Below are 16,655 nucleotides of genomic sequence, written 5' to 3'. Positions count from 1 at the left end.
GTGGTAGAAGCATGTTGCATTTAATACGGTTTTGTTTGGTACAGTCTGAGCGCTGAAACCATGCAGTCGATCCACGGCGCTGACTTTATTTTATCTGTTCGCAAGATGTCGCAGACGGGCAATTAAAATAGCTCACTCACGCTGTTACTGACACGCGGAGAAAAGGCACACGCAGATGTATCCCGCCGATCTTACTGTAGACACATTATAACGTTGTATACGCGTCGGTGTCCACGTAGCTCTTATATAAAAGAGTTAGATTTTTAATTGTGTAGTATTTCCACAAAGGCAGCAGTTTCGAAGGTCACAAGATAGTCTGTACTCTGTGACACGGTAGTTTACCCTTGTTATAAAACACTATCGGTAAAATTACCCCTTTCGCTTCACGTGACTACGAAAAAATGCTGGTGAGTCATAGAGATAAAAAAGTCCATATAAAAGGCGAGGGAATAAGGAACACTGTTACTCTCAGTGACTACTGATTACAAAGGCACCATCCTATGAAAATAGTATATTTATGTAGCCAGTATTTTTCCATAGTATTTCCTTCATTATTTCGTAACAAAGAAGAGTATAAAAACAGAACGTTAACAATCCATTTTAATTTCGCGCCAAATCATTTTAGGTAAAAAAATTCCTTTTCCTCGTGTGTGCGTAAAAAAAGTTCTGTTTCGACAGAATTATATATACTCAGCGCACAGTATAGTCACCGCAGTTTAGATTAAAGCCGAAAACAAAAATTATTATGGTTACCAGAATTATGTTGAAGCTAGATTACGATATTCATTGTGACTTTGGTGACTTGCGTATTTATAGTAACGATGTATCGTCTGAATCTAATTGGTATTTTTCAGTTTATTCTTGTTTAAGTTTGTTTTAACTACTTTGAACCATGGCAAAGTCAAACTGTGATAGCAGTTTTGGAAACCATTTGGACAGCGGCGATTCCCTGACTAACAACCACAGTCAAACCCAACTGATTAAACACCGTGTTGAGGAGCGAGAGGGAGAAATAGGCTCAGAAGACTCAAGTCTTCCCTCTAAGGATAAAAAACTCAGAGAACGAGATGTATGGAGCGGAAAATTCGACTTCTTACTCGCGTGTTGCGGTACAGCAGTGGGTTTGGGAAATGTCTGGCGTTTCCCATACTTGTGTTACAAAAACGGAGGAGGTAATTCAAGTTTTTCTATATTTTTTACCCGCTACTAAGTAACGCTCTTAGAGTATTCAGCCAGGCGGATATGTCCTGTCTGCTACATCAATACAGTTTTAGATTATTGCATATTACAATTGCTTGGCGCGACGCAATTTAACAAGAGGCGGTTATTTAGACCGTCACATCGCATAGACCCGCTGATTAGAACACACGATTGAAGCTTTTCCTGTCAGGAAATCGCCGTGAAAATGTGCGAAGTAATTGGGAACGCTGTAGTGTTGATGTTCTGCTTGTATTGCTGGCAAAAACATCGCACATTTTTACGGTTTAATCACTCGTCACTATGGAACATATCAACCGACGTGCTCGTAGCAGTGGATGGCTAACGCCGCGTGTATTTACCCACCGTTTAATGCATCTGGGCGTAGACTTATAATCGCTTTAATCCTTGCAAATGAATAAATGCGCTTTAAAATAATTAAACTACAATACCAACTGAACCGGATTTAGAACCAGGCCAAACCGGATCCATCCAGTGAAGCACATAACATAGCACTCTGCCGTTTAAAGCTCTACCACAGAGCGTCAAACAAAGTACACTTCGCCGCACACAGCGGTTAGCTTATCCATTTTGCCCCCACCCAAATGAACAAGTCCTTGAAATTTAAATAGCTGTACAGATAAAGTCAAGTCCTGCCTGTTTGGGCGAACAGGCACCGCACAGCACAACTTTTCCGGTTCACCATCTACTCCTCTACGCTGTAATTTTCCGTTGCCCGGTGGAATATAACAGCCAAATTTAATAACTCTTGGATGTATGGCGAAATACAGATATTAAATATGACATTTCTAAGAGTTCAATTTAAATAGACCACCAATAAACTTAAGTGCATCGTCTTATATTTTTATTAGTGCTTACATTGTTACATATCAAATCGTTCAAATTTTGTCTTAAACGCGATACGAAATTTAACGCTTCTTGTTTTACACAGGGGCATTTCTTATCCCATATCTAATCGTTGTTATAATCAGTGGGGTGCCAATCTTCTTTCTTGAAGTAGCTATTGGTCAGTTTACGAAGTTGGGTGCCATTAAATCGTGGACCTCTCTTTGTCCTCTTATATCAGGTAAAAGCACTTGTGTTTTATTTTCTGTTTATTTGAATTCTTTGTTGTTCGTGTCTTTCCTATCAATCGCGTTTCTCTTCTCGCGTCATTGCCCGGCGACGCTTAGGCCAAATGAAACGTTAGTAAAATGTTAATTGATCAAGAGGAAACTGTTTTTGACACAATAGGTTGAGACCGAAGCCCTAACAAAGAAAAAGATACCATCACGGGCCTTTTTAAATACACATTCACAACGAACGGTGTTTTGTATAGCTAGCACTGCGAGTAAGCTCACATTTTAAGCTCACATTGTAATATCGTCTTGCATTAATCTGTCCAACGGGCCCCATATGTAGCCTACTGCGACAAAATTAATAAATTATGCAACGAACAGACATCAGCCACGTTATAATAAAATATGCTGGATTCTAAGACTCTCAAATCGCTTGCGGAAATAGCTTTTTTAGTTAAATACGAAATGTACACAGTTCTACTGGCTTAAATCGTTCCTCGTTATAAAATGCACATACAAAAGCGTTCACGTTTCAAAAAAATAGCACTGCGTCATTAAAAACAGTGGTATCGGCTTAAATATTACAAATCCAAAAAACAAACATCTAACTGTATTGGGTCCCCATGCTATAGGTATCGGTATTGCGTCGGCAGTCATCGTCTTCTATACACTCTGCTACTACGCCGTCATCCTAGCCTGGGCTCTGTTCTACCTTTTCCAGTCCTTTAGGGCCGAATTGCCATGGGCAAATTGCAACAACACATGGAACGATCCGATCAAGTGTCAGGACAACTTAACATACGTACGATCGCTTAACATGACCGAGGAACAACGTAGAGAAAATTTTACCTTTCCAGTTGAAGAATATTGGGAGTAAGTGCATTTTTACTTGTAATATGTATGCCAAACTATTGATTTGCATTTGGACCTACGTTCAGGGACCCACAGCGCGCTGTACTTGCCCATACGAAATACCCGTATTTGTCTATTAAACTACCAACCAAAGTCATTATTTCCATATGTGGCATTTTACACTGCCCAACCAAAAGTAATCACCAATATATTGATGCGTACCGACAAAGCAATACATTTATTTGTTAACTACTTTTAGCAATTGTAGTCTCGCCAAGCCCATTCACTTACTTCTATAAAAAAAAGCAACGCGTTTCTTTTAGTAACTAACGGAGAAGCCTTTCAACTGTTTTCCACTACAATGTATTAGTGTAACTCAACCGTTAAGTGCTGTTGTTGGTAGTTAACTTAACAGTAGTCGAGTAGGGAGACCGAAACACAAAATAAAAAGGAAGCATACCCGAATAAACGCCGTAATTAAACCTTATTGTCGTAAATACGTTCGCTTTTATCATTTCTTTCGGCTCTTTCTATCATTAATAATTTATAGCATATACCACTGTGGTATAAGTTCACGGCCGTGATACCAAACGCCGTTTTGAATGTGCGATGTCGGTTCGCAGTAACGCCGACACGTGGCTATGGATTTACACGCGCCTTATCCGTGCTACAGCAGCTGTTGTATTTTTCCACTCCGTGACGTAGTAGCCTTCCATCGATCTCATTGGCTGGCTATGTGTTGGCGCGTAAATGGTATCGATTATTCGCGCGTAGTCATTTCCCAGAGCTATACACACCATACGTCCCCTTAGTTACATTGTCTATTTGACAACGAACAGGTTTTAGATTCAATGACTGATACGACCTCCCCTCTGACTTGGCTATGCGTCACCGTTACTATCCACACGTTGCCGGTGCGTCTTTTTTTACTATAAACACATAGCATGCTTTATTTACATTAAATCACGGCTGTTATTTGATACCAACTATGCCGGTAGCACGTGGTAAGTCTACGTCGGTATGAGGAAGTGGTAATAAACACGTGGCATTTGCTCTCAACGGTTGTTTAAATCGTGGTTACTGAACTTCGTTACGCCAAACCGCAATTTAAGGTTGTTTAAACAAGCAATTTTTGAAAAGCGTGAAAAATAGGCGGGAATTTAAGAATGCAAGGCCGCTATTATACGGTAGTCTGAGGCCCATTCGACATTTCCAGTCTGTTGAATTGAATTCTCAATTGAGCAATGACCCGCCACCAACAGACTCCCTGGGGGTTTTATATTCAAACGTAGCAGACAAATAGTTTAGTATCGATCACGCTTTAACTTCGATTCATGGAAAACTACAAGCCGCCGTTGGCCCATATGTTACGACAGATGTTTTCAACTAAAGTTTAGAAAACTGTCTAATGTTAAAAATTCCGCGCCCCAAGTCACAATCATATATATTAAACGATGTACCGCCGCTGGCTGTTGCAATAGCACAAACGATGTCACCACTTGACCCGAGCTTTACGATGATGCTTGAATCTCATTATTAAACAGCAGATATCCTGCCATAAGCTGAGTTAAAGTTTTGGGAGGTCGTTCAAATGACGGCGTGCTATCACAACCTACTCCTACTGTACAAACTTTATCAAGGCATCGCTTTCAACGAACGTTGCGTGTAATAAAAACAAGCCATGATTTGTTATTGGTCCCGTTTACCAAGAAACACCTTGCCACAGATAACGGATTATTTTGTCCTCCTAACACAGTCTTTACTTTTTAGAAACTACGTGTTAAAGATAACCGACGGTATCGAAGATTTGGGAGGTTTACGATGGGAATTGGCTGGAGTTCTTTTACTCGCTTGGATCGTTTGTTATCTTACTGTCTTCCAAGGAACCAAGTCTACAGGAAAGGTAACCGAGCAAATATGCGACTCAAATGTACAAAAAGTACCCTTTTAACTGTATTGGTTGTATAGTATACTTTGGGGTAAGATGGGATGCCGTGGGCACCTATATCCCAAACTTTCCGTTCGTGTTTTAAACAGTTAACAACGCTTTTAGAGCCGTAGGGTATACGTTGTATAATTCTGTAAATATGTTTTGGTTTACTTCCAATTGGGACGAAAAATGATGTCCCATCTTACCCCACCTACCATATGATAGATAGTTTCGCATCAATACGTGCTTCTATACCGCTCCACTGCCGGTGGAATGTAGACATGTTGCGGTCAATAACCACGCAAGCCAGTTGTTCAATCACGCATGACCTCAGAATGACGTCACATCTCGAATACCATTTCCCCGCAGTGACGTACAATAAGCGAGTCACGAAAATAAATGCCCAAACAACAACAACAGCAAGTATGATCTGTAGGTGGACATGCCGCACCTTTTTAGTTCACTCTGTCAAATTCCCCCGGCGCCGGTTCTGCATCAATGGTTTCCCAATCGTTTCGTGACGTTGAACTGATTTTAAACTCATTGAAACCACCGCCCGCGCTACGCTGTCGTTTTCCTAAGTTAAAAAAACCAATAGACCGTAAGGACAGGCCCGTGCGAAGGTAAATTCTCCGGTTTTGCTTAACTCAATGTGAATGGAATACTCTTGTCGAAAAGTCGGCGCCCGGCACTGATCGAATTACGTGTTCACTAGCCAGTAGTTTTCCACTTCGTTGTTATATCTAGCCACGTAGTAACCGAAACAAGTTCCAGGAAACATGCCGAAACCTTCCAATAGAAACCTCTCCCTCTAAGGTGCTGACGTAAAAAGGGGTTAGAGGCAAATAGCGCTGCGGTTTAAGATCTTAATACTTAACAAAGAGGTATAGCGCGTTTTGTAAAGCTTTTCGTTTATTCTTTAACGGCCGCGAGCATGTACGAATCACCTATTGAAGTCCCCACTGTCGCATAAACCGTGCTAGTCGTCATTCATTCAGTACAGCCCATTCACAAGATTTTTAAGGAAAATTTCTGTACAGCGTCTGAACCGACAGTTTAGTTTCTTTTATTTTACATATTACTTCCGCGGAGCAATTCTTTGTTTCTTTCATTCTCCCACGCATGCGCCTGGCTCCAATAGCCGTTACCGGGAACCCTTATTCGGCCCTGTAGCGCCTTGTGTGGCCTGGGGTTTTTACAGTACTTTTCCATAGCGTCTCGATGGTAGCGATCAGCAGCCGAATTCCTAGGCCAAATAGAGCGAGAGGGAAAATTCTTTTTCTTTTTATTCGTCTATTCATGACGACAACCTCAACCCTTTTCAAATTCAAGTGGGACCCGCCTAAAATATAATATTTTAACAATCAACTAGGGATAAAAAGATTTCACTCACGTCTTTTTTAGCCACGCCTTTCTATTGTATTCACATACCAACAATTTCCGCTTTACTTAATATCCGCAAAAGTATTTTAGAAGCATCGCTCAAATTATCTGCTTTGTTGAAATTATTAAGAACATCGTGTCTCATAAGTTGGTTTATATTCGTACTTTCAAACCTTTACACATTTTTTTGAGGCCCCTCAAAAAAAGCTAAATAATAATAAACTCAAAGGCCTAATTGTTATATAAGGACAGCAATTTGTTTTAAATTTGTTAACCTAATAAACAAAAATAAGGCAAAAATCGTCCACCGTTTAAAAAAACAATTTATATGATAAAACGTGGTGAATTTTAGTTATAACCGTTGGAAAATGAAACTAATTAAAACCTACTTGCTAGCAGGTTTCACATAGTTTCCAGAAAAAAGGTAAATCGAGTTGCTTTCGCGGTTCTGCCTAAATTAAATAGAAATCGATTCAATTTTATGGAAAAGGAAATAACGCCTCCCGTGTTGTTATTATTAACCTGACAGCGTGTCAACACATTTAAAGCACTTTGTGGTTGATTAGTTCCAAGCAAACAGCTTCTAAGAGCTCCTTATGTTACCAAGCTACGTTGTAAAGTATGGGGTGGGGGAAGACGGGCCACCTTTAGCACATACTATCTAAATATCGTGATCGTGTTTTAAACAACTAACAACGGTTAATGGCAGTTGTAAGACACGGTCCATTTAACGTTTAAACAAAGTTTATATATTGTTATGATGTAAAATTTAAAACGTTCTGTATAGTAGGGTGGGGGAAGATAGGACACCTTTGGCACATAATATCCAAATGTCCTGATCGTGATTTAAACAATTAATAGCGGTCTGTGGGAGTCGAAAGCATACGGTTTTATAATTCTTTGAATGTTCTTTGTCACTACCAAATGGGACGAGAAAATAGAATGAAATTATGAAAAGGTGTCCCATCTTCCCCACCGTACTATATAAATATTAAAGTTAAAACGCTTCTAAATTAAAGTTTTTTATTTTCGGATCGTAAATTTAGTGTAATCTCATTATTTATATTAGCTAGTTAAAATTATGCTAGAAACTTCATAAATTTTACCTATTTAAAAAACATTAGTGCCAAAACGAATGCTGCTCAAAAATATTTAAAATATTTTGTTCAGCGCTTTTAGATTACCACTAAAAGACGTGCATGACAACTGGTCTTGGCACCGCAAAACAATGTGCTTTTGACGTCATAGGTGCCCTTGTGACGTCAGCAGTTTAATTTACTACCTATCTAAGAATAAACGTTTCATTGCGTCATTAGTTACTTAGGAACGAAACGAACTTGGCGGTTTGAACTTAAATATTTATGTTTGTATACTGCATTGTCTGGATATCGCTATCTATTAAATTAATTTCACAATGGCATGGTACTAATCACGAATCACGATGAAGTGATATGCTATCATAATATAACAATTTAAATTTCCAATAGGAATGTAATTAATGTGTATAATTATAAAGTGTTAGTCCATAAAACACCGCATTTTTGAACAAAAACGTTTAAAAATGATGACATTTTTGTCATATAAAGTAATTTTATGTTTGTATTAAAACTGGCAGTGGTTAAACAATTCACAAAAGAAGTATGTTAATTAAAACTGACTATGGTGAATTAACTGTATATAAAGAGCCGTAAATTACCCGTAAAGTTTATTGTTGTAACTGTTGGTTTAGCTAGGTTTAAGAGCCGTGTCCTGGTGTCCATTTAGTACAGTATCTTAAAAGCTGGGAGGTTTTAATTTCTTTTAACTTTCGCTTAAGGACTTTTGTAAAAATTGATTGGGATTGTGACGTAACATCCGTGGTCAAAATACCTCAGTAATCAGTTACATTCACATTTACATATGTAGCGGTTAGATTAACGTTCTGGTATTCGTATTTACAACCATAAAGATTAACACTGCGGTTAAATTGAACATGATACCAACCGAAAAGCATGAGGAGTAAAATATACTGATACAAAATACATGTTTCGGTTGGCTAGCCACGATAAGCGTTCGCGGTCAAACGATCTGGGTAATTTTACAAGTTTATAAGCGGCTTAACTATAAATTGTGGCTTGACGAATGGAATTAGCAGTTGCGTGTAAGAACGAGCGGTTTTATCTTTGTTTTCGGTAGAATACTGTACATTATTGTCATCCAAAAGCAATTAAATGTTATTTGTTTATTTATTCGATTGAACAGCTTTGTATGCCGTAATTTGCATATATTCAAATATTATACGTAGTCGGGTGGGGGAAGATAGGGACACCTTTTCATTCTATTATCTCGTTCCATTTGGTTGTAAACAAAGAACATTCAAATAAATATAAAACCGTATGCTTTCGACTCCCACAGACCGCTATTAATTGTTTAAAACATCGTCAGGACATTTGGATATTATGTGCCAAAGGTGTCCTATCTTCCCCCACCCTACTATACAGAACGTTTTAAATTTTACATCATAACAATATATAAACTTTGTTTAAACGTTAAATGGACCGTGTAAGTCTATATTATGCGTAGGTCACGACTGACTGCTGCCGAACAACGTAACTAACCGCCTACTTCAACTTACAGGCCATGTACTTCACCGCCACCTTCCCATACGTGATGCTGATCATTCTACTCATTCGTGGCGTCACACTTCCAGGAGCATGGAAAGGGATCCAGTTTTACATAACTCCCAACATCACCAAGCTAGGGGAACCAGAGGTGCGAAAAAAAGTTTGATTATTTTTTTTAATTCAGAACACAGTAATAATGCATTTTTTTTTATTTTAACGAAAAAAGTTTGATAATTCTTTCAAATTTAGAACACAGTATTAATGCATAACATATAGTTCTGCGGGGTAAAAAAGGATAGCGCTAGCAACGAAACCGAATACTTCCTACCCGTTTTTTAAACATTTAACAAAAAACATGTCTCATCTTACCCCACCCTACTATACTTTAAAACAGATTTACTAAACTGCGTGTAAAACCTACAATATTTTATTCGGTTGGAAAACTTTAGTTCATTTTTTTATGAATTCGATAAGAACTACAGCGTGGTATGTCATTGGTCTAGAATTTAGGCCATATTTGACCCATTGCTCCGATTTCTTTTACAAACACACAGTCCCTAACCCTTGCCTTTATTCAAATATTACATTAAAAAATACGAATAAATTTATCAAATATCTTATCAGCGTGGTTAAGTCGTTTGACGTCAGCAGAAACTGAACTGTCTTTGTAGCAAACAGTTATCGACGGTTCCTATTAATCAATATTCTATTCTGTGTGGCTGGGAATGTCTTATCTCTAAAATACAAACTACAGAGGAAATGAAATGAAAATTAATACTTTTGGGTTGGGACCTTATAGTATGAAACCACAGATTTATTATTAGGTCATTATAAATGAAAAAGTCGGTACGTATATTGTTGTATGGGCCATGGGGTAAGATAGGTTCCATTGGAACATATTATCCCAATTCCCCTACTAGCGTTTTAAACGATTGATAACGCCCTTTTAGATGGGGTAAAATGGGTTCGGGGTAAAATGGGTTCCATACTTCTATTAGAACACATTATCCCAAATTTTCTGCAAGCGTTTTTAACGATTGGTAACGCTCTTTTAGAGTCATGCAGATATGGTCAAATAATTCTGTAAAAACTTTACTGTACCGAATTGGACGATAAATGGGAATAAAACATGGACCATATTACCCCACCTACCATATTTTTACATTTTTTTATTTTTTAGGTTTGGATCGACGCCGGTACTCAAGTTTTCTTCTCCTATTCGTTATGCATAGGTGTGTTGGTGTCGCTGGGCAGTTTCAACGCGTACAATAACAATTGTTTAAGGTAAAACATGTTAAATTTATCAACCATTTAAAGTTGTTTTTCTATTATTTCAGTAAGCTAACTAAATGTGATGTAACAGTTTAATAGGAACTGTTTAAGTTGAAATAAGTTTGGTTTTCTTTTTTGTCAATATCAGCTTTAATGGGATTGTTTTCCTATTAATTGATGATTTTATAACCTAACTTGGTGTAACAGTTTCTGTGCGACGCATATGTTAGCATTAAACTGAAACAATACAGTTACAGCTGTTGTGGTAAACGCCTATAGAAATACTTCTCAAGCTTGTAAAACGCTACATTAAATACGGACAATAAAAACGGTTTAATTTGCCCGCTGTGACGCAAATGAATACAGTAATTATATAACAGTCGTTAAAAGTTCTTTTATGCTAGCGGTTCATTAACTTCCATTTAAATTATGCAATTAGTAAGTAAATTATGCGGTTACTTGACTCTGACCCGTTTTAACCCACAGGGATACAGTGATTATTGCAGCAGTAAACAGTGGGACCAGTATTCTAGCAGGATTCGCAATTTTTGCGGCTCTCGGGTTTATGGCTTCGGAACAAGGCGTTGCTGTTAAAGACGTTGCAGAGAAAGGTAGATTGAACGTTGTGGTTACGGTTGAAAAAATACCGGTATTCTATAATGTGTACAATTTTGTCTTGGCGTTTTGAACATACAGTTTATATATAATAGGGTGGGGGAAGATAGGGCACCTTTTTTTTCTATTGTGTCGTCCCAATTGGTAGTAGATAAAGAACATTTAAAGAATTATATAACTTTATCCTCACGACTTCCACACACCGTTGCTATTTGTTTAAAACACAATCAGGATATTTTTTTTTGTTAAACCACAAAACCTTGGCCTCTTTTTTTTGTTGGTTTTAAAGCGTTAGTATTCGCCACAATTGTATATCATATTTGACAACAAACACTCACTGTATTAAACTATTCTCAAGCATTAACTTGCCAACGTTTATTTGCTGATCAGGCATTTTCTTTTTATAAATTCTGACCCAAAACGAAATTTTACTTGGTGTGCGCGAGGAAAACGCAGTGCAGCCGTGACGGTGCATATATAACTCATGCGCGCAGCGGTAAAAATTCTTGTCTTTGAAATACCAATACATTAAAACAGCCACGCTTTTTGACCAACGATCTTTTGAAGTAAGTTCGTTGTTTAAATTAATGCGATTTTTGTTATTGTAATCGAAATGATAAATTAAATTATATAATGTAAGGTAGAGTACAGATAGACTCATTTTTAACCCAAAGCGCCGTATAATGACAAAGTTAAATCTGTCGTCATAAAAGAAATATAGTAGGGTGGGAGAAGATGAGACACCTTTTCTTTTAATTTTTTCGTCCTATTTGGTAGTAAACAAAAAACATCAGAGGACTTATAAAACCATATCCCCACGACTCCCATAGACCATTCAACTGTTTAAAACACGATCAGGATACTTAGATAATGTGAGCTAAAGGTGTCCCTTTTCACCCCACTCTACTACATAATGTAGGACTGAGACTCAATATATTTTATAAAAAAAAAATAACTGGCGGCAACTCTTTTTACAAATACAAATATACTCTGCGGGTTTTTCTTATAATTTTTTGGGCAAATTTTGTCAAAAAATTCTTATAGTTACGGAAAGAGTACTTGTTGTAATAGCAGGCCAACATTTATTAAGAATAAATTACAAAATCCTGGATCAAATTTGAGACATGTCACTCACTTCGTTTATGACTAATGTTCAAAGAATATTTTCCGACTTTTATGAATGACCCAATTTTTTATGTGCGAAGCAAACTCAGGATTTGTTTTGTGGTCATTAGAAATCCTCGGTAAACGGCCCAACCCTGTTATCTATTTAATAATGATTAATCATGTTCAACTTTTATATTATACAAAAAAGGCATTAAATACCATAGTTCTGTGGGGTAAGATGGGAAACGGTTAGTACCTAAATCCCATATTTCCTGGTCGTGTTTTAAACAACTAACAACGTCCTTTTAAAACAGTGACGCTACGGTTATATATTTATATAAATACCCTTTGTTTACCACCAATTGAGCAAGAAGAATTAAAATATGTCCCAACCTACTATAATAAAGTATAGTAGGGTAAGGAAGATGGGACACCTTTTTATACTATTTTCTAGTCCCATTTGGTAGAAAACAAAAAATATTTAAAGAATTACAAAACTGTATCTTCACGACTCCCGTAAACCGTTATTAATTGTTTAAAACACGATCAGGAAATTTAGATAATATGTCCTTAAGGTGTCCGGTCTACCCCCACCCTACTATATACCACGTCGCGTATATTATGCGGTTCAACATGATGATCTATTGCCCTAAAGTCCAAAGTTATCTGTCCGGGGCAACGCTCATCATCGTACATGATGAATCATTGCATCATCAAATGTGTTCATGGCTAAAACTGTACAAGCGGAATTGCGGCGTCGCCGGCAGCTGGCTTGTCACGTGGTCTATTCTGGTTAATAAACTTAATCCGCAGCGCCACCTCGCGCCACCGACACAGCTAAAAGTAAAAGTCTCGTTTCGAGACGTCAAAAGTCTCGTTTCGAGAGATAATGATTGTAAGCGTACAGTTTAATGACGTCACACATAATCGTTTTACGTCATGCCTCATTTTATGATGCCAGTAAAATCTTATTACGTAATGTCTAACTAAGTGACTTTACACAAATTCATTGCACCCAATCTTTTACCTATTGAAGTCACATACAATTTTTTGTATTAATTCATTAACTAAACCTATAACTTGCTATATACGAAAAATACAATTCCTATTCAAAGTAGTTTAACTTTAACATACTTTGCTCCATTATAGGACCCGGCCTTGCGTTTATAGCTTATCCGAAAGAAGTCCTTCTTCTCCCAGTATCACAACTTTGGTCTTGTCTCTTCTTTATTATGATTTTCTTACTCGGCATCAGTACACTGGTAAGCAATCAGTATTATACGTTATTTTCGTGGGTTATTTATCACTATGGTCAGTGGCGCAGCCAGAAAAATCTAAAGGGGGGTTTAATAAAAAAAAATTATTTTTTTTTTTAATTTTTTTTTTTAATTATTAATTTTTATTTATTTTTTTGGTTCAAAAGGCGGTTTGCGACCCCCTAATCCATCCCCTGGCAGCCTGGCTGCGCCACTGACTATGGGGTAAGATGGGATACCATTAGCACCTAAATCTCTTTCTTATCTTGTTTTTTAGAAAAACATTTTTAAATCAAAACGTTCTGTGATAACATTTTACTGTTGTATTTCATCGTCCAAGTTCAAAAATATTAACCATTTTATGACGTCACAGTTGACCGACACACTGGCGCTTATTACGTCACTTGGCGACCTCTACCCCACCCTCTTCCGAGGTGGAAAATACAGGAAACTAATATCCATGGCTGTCGGCTGTTTCGCTTGCTATCTGGTTGGGCTCAGTATGGTGACCAGGGTAAGACCTTTTTTCCATACAATTATTTGTTTATCACATTTATAATCAAATATGTCGGATGTAAACATAGGGTAATGTGGTGTAATGGCGATTATGTATAGACTGGTTAAATTGTCCTTTTTTATTGGATTTTGTGTATGAGTGAGGTAGAGCATGCCAGAGACTGGGATTTAGGTCACAGTTTGCCCATTACTCAATCTTCTTAAATTTTTACTTACCGTTTTTTTTTTTTTTTTTAAACACGTTTTTATTTAAAAAAAACACCGTATTAAAACTAACTTTCTTACAAGCGTACGAATCGTGGCAAAATAGGCTTTAATTAAACTTAAAAAGTTGACCCGGTTCATACAGTTGTTGGCGTAATATTAACGTAACTTTCCACTCAGGGTGGTATGTACATTCTCCAACTATTCGACTTCTATGGTGCCAGCGGTTTCACTTTACTATGGACGGCTACATGGCAATGCGTTGCTATTGGTTGGTTTTATGGCGACCAGAAATTTTACGACGTCATCGAAGACATGATTGGCTACAGGCCGGGACCATACTTTCGTATTTGCTGGAAATACCTTGCCCCCCTGCTTAACGTGGTACGTTAAAACTAAGTGACGTCATACTTATGTGACGTCATGCCCTTGTTACGTCATAAATTCGTGGCGACATAATTGTGTGACGTCATAACTTAACGTAGACATATTTTTGTGACGTCATTAGCTTCATGACGACATAACTTCGTAACGCCATACCTGTGTGCCGCCATTGCTTTATGACGTCACAACTTTATGCCGTCATTAGTTTGTAACGTCAGCATCCTATTCTGTGACGTCATAATATGTAACTGTTCCGTCACTGATTTTTTTTCTTGTTTCAGGCGATTTTGGTTTTCAACATCATCAAATACGAACCGCTTACATATAATAAGACTTACCATTATCCTATGTGGGGCCATGTGTTGGGGTGGGGGCTTGCTCTCTCATCTATCCTCATGATTCCTGCAAGGGCGATCTACATTCTGTGTAAAGCAAAGGGAAATACATGGAGAGAAGTGGGTTTTGTTTTACTGTGTTTTGTTCCGAGTTTTTGATATACAGTAGGGTGGGGGAATATGGGACATCTACTCATGCTATGTTGGTAGTAAACAGAAAACTTTACAAAGTTATATAACCGTATCCTCACGACTCTAAAAAGCCGTTGTTAATTGTTAATAATGCCGTTATCATTTGTTAATAACACAACTTTTACTATTTTTTTTACATATTTGTTTTTTAGGAGTTTGAAAACGCTCGTTCTATAAAGTTTCATAAATTTAATATAAAAATCTGTAGAAAAATGGTTTACGTGATTTTGATTTTTCCAGAAATTTGACAACGCTTGTAAACCAACGATCTCGAAAGCTCACGGAGGAGGTTGTGCTATTACGGAGGTTGACGACGACGATGAGGAAGCAAAGATCGCCATGAATGAAGAAACTTCATCAGATGGGAGCGCTCCACCACCCTATCCAAGTCTGGACATGAAACAAGATATTGAAACTTCGATATGAACTGCCTGGTGTGAAAATTTCAATTCAAATTGCGGGTGGTTCGAATCTCGGATAAGGAAGCTTTTATTCCGTTAAGAAAGCTTGTTAAAGGCGACCTGCTACAGCGACTGCGGGAATTTAAAACTAAACATTATAGCAATTCCAAAATGATAATATACATATGTGGCTGCTTAAGGAAGGTAAAAAAATTCCAAATTTAAAATCGCAACTTTCACTGTATAACGGAAATTTACCCGTTTAGATCGTTGCTTTGGACAATTCTAAAAGCTGCGATGTTTTGTGCATATTGTCCATATACCTCTCCCTTTAAAATGTCGGTTGCTTATACTCGTCAAAATATTGTTACAAACCTAAGATTCGGTGACTGGTGTTTTCGCGTCTTAAAACTTTGCAAAGTCATATACTGAGACTTAATTGCAGTTCAGACCTCATACGAACAAACTAAATACCGCCGCTGTTTTAAAACATAATAACCTTTAAAAAAAATCAGTTTGGAAAGAACAAGCGTACTACACAAATATTTCAGATTCGATTTTTTTCTCAAATCTGTTTTTTCTGCACTGCACTGTTTCAAACATTTTCACTCCAAAACTGTGATATGTCGCATATCAGTGTGCATTTTACCATGATTAAAAATTTCTTCCAATAACGTTTAAAGAAACATTTCAGATTTTCTTCAAATTTTTCTGAAATATTTCTTTATTTTTTAACAACTTCTTTAAGTTGCATTTACTTCAAATTATTCACCGATTCTTGTTAATTTCAATTTTTGTTCATTTTATAACTTACCGTTTTTTCTTGTTGGCTTTTTGTTCTTATAAAAGAATTCTTCGCCGTCTTTGTTTTTCCGACAAGACAGTTCCTAGTCACGAAGCGTAAGTGGCAGTAACGCAGCTAAAACCGGTCTTTAAAAAACGGTAAAAATCACCTAAAAGCAGCAACAACATGTAAATATTTACGTAGATCATTCCCGTAATGTACCGACATTGTATTCGTTGAACTATGTATACCATGTACAAAACGACACTATAGCGCCCCCTTATTTATTCACGCATATAGTTCGGCGGCCTCTTGTACATAATCTGCTATACGGGCTTCGTTCGTTTTGGGTCAGCTACTGATATGGGTGAGAAGTAAACGGCCAACGCCGTCAATACACACGCAGCTTAAATGCTCGCTTTTACATCTTCAGTGTTTCGCTTTAAAAAAATAAATAAAAGTTTTAAAAAACAAATATTTTTAAATTCATCTTCCGGTATCACTTCTCTTAAGTTTTAATTGCAATCGGTATTCTTGAGAAACAG

At 37.3% G+C, this 16,655-nt stretch overlaps 1 protein-coding gene across 1 annotated transcript; it reads left to right on the top strand.

Moving 5' to 3' along the window:
• Positions 1–828: 828 nt before the first annotated feature.
• On the top strand, positions 829–16,189 carry LOC149735555 (sodium- and chloride-dependent GABA transporter 2-like). Its single transcript, XM_089878765.1, has 12 exons — positions 829–1,172; positions 2,150–2,284; positions 2,909–3,149; positions 4,899–5,031; positions 9,058–9,192; positions 10,225–10,328; positions 10,803–10,927; positions 13,188–13,300; positions 13,668–13,808; positions 14,195–14,398; positions 14,680–14,853; positions 15,166–16,189. Exons 1-12 carry the CDS (start codon positions 893–895, stop codon positions 15,349–15,351), a joined length of 1,971 nt encoding a protein of 656 aa, XP_089734891.1. The 5' UTR covers positions 829–892; the 3' UTR covers positions 15,352–16,189.
• The last annotated feature ends 466 nt before the right edge of the window (positions 16,190–16,655 follow it).

The sequence above is a fragment of the Ciona robusta genome, chromosome 5 (genome assembly GCF_009617815.1).
Source record: "Ciona robusta chromosome 5, ASM961781v2".
NCBI classification, from domain to species: Eukaryota; Metazoa; Chordata; class Ascidiacea; order Phlebobranchia; family Cionidae; genus Ciona; species Ciona robusta.
Note: the sequence above shows the minus strand (reverse complement) of the source record. Positions and strands in the feature narration are given on the sequence as shown.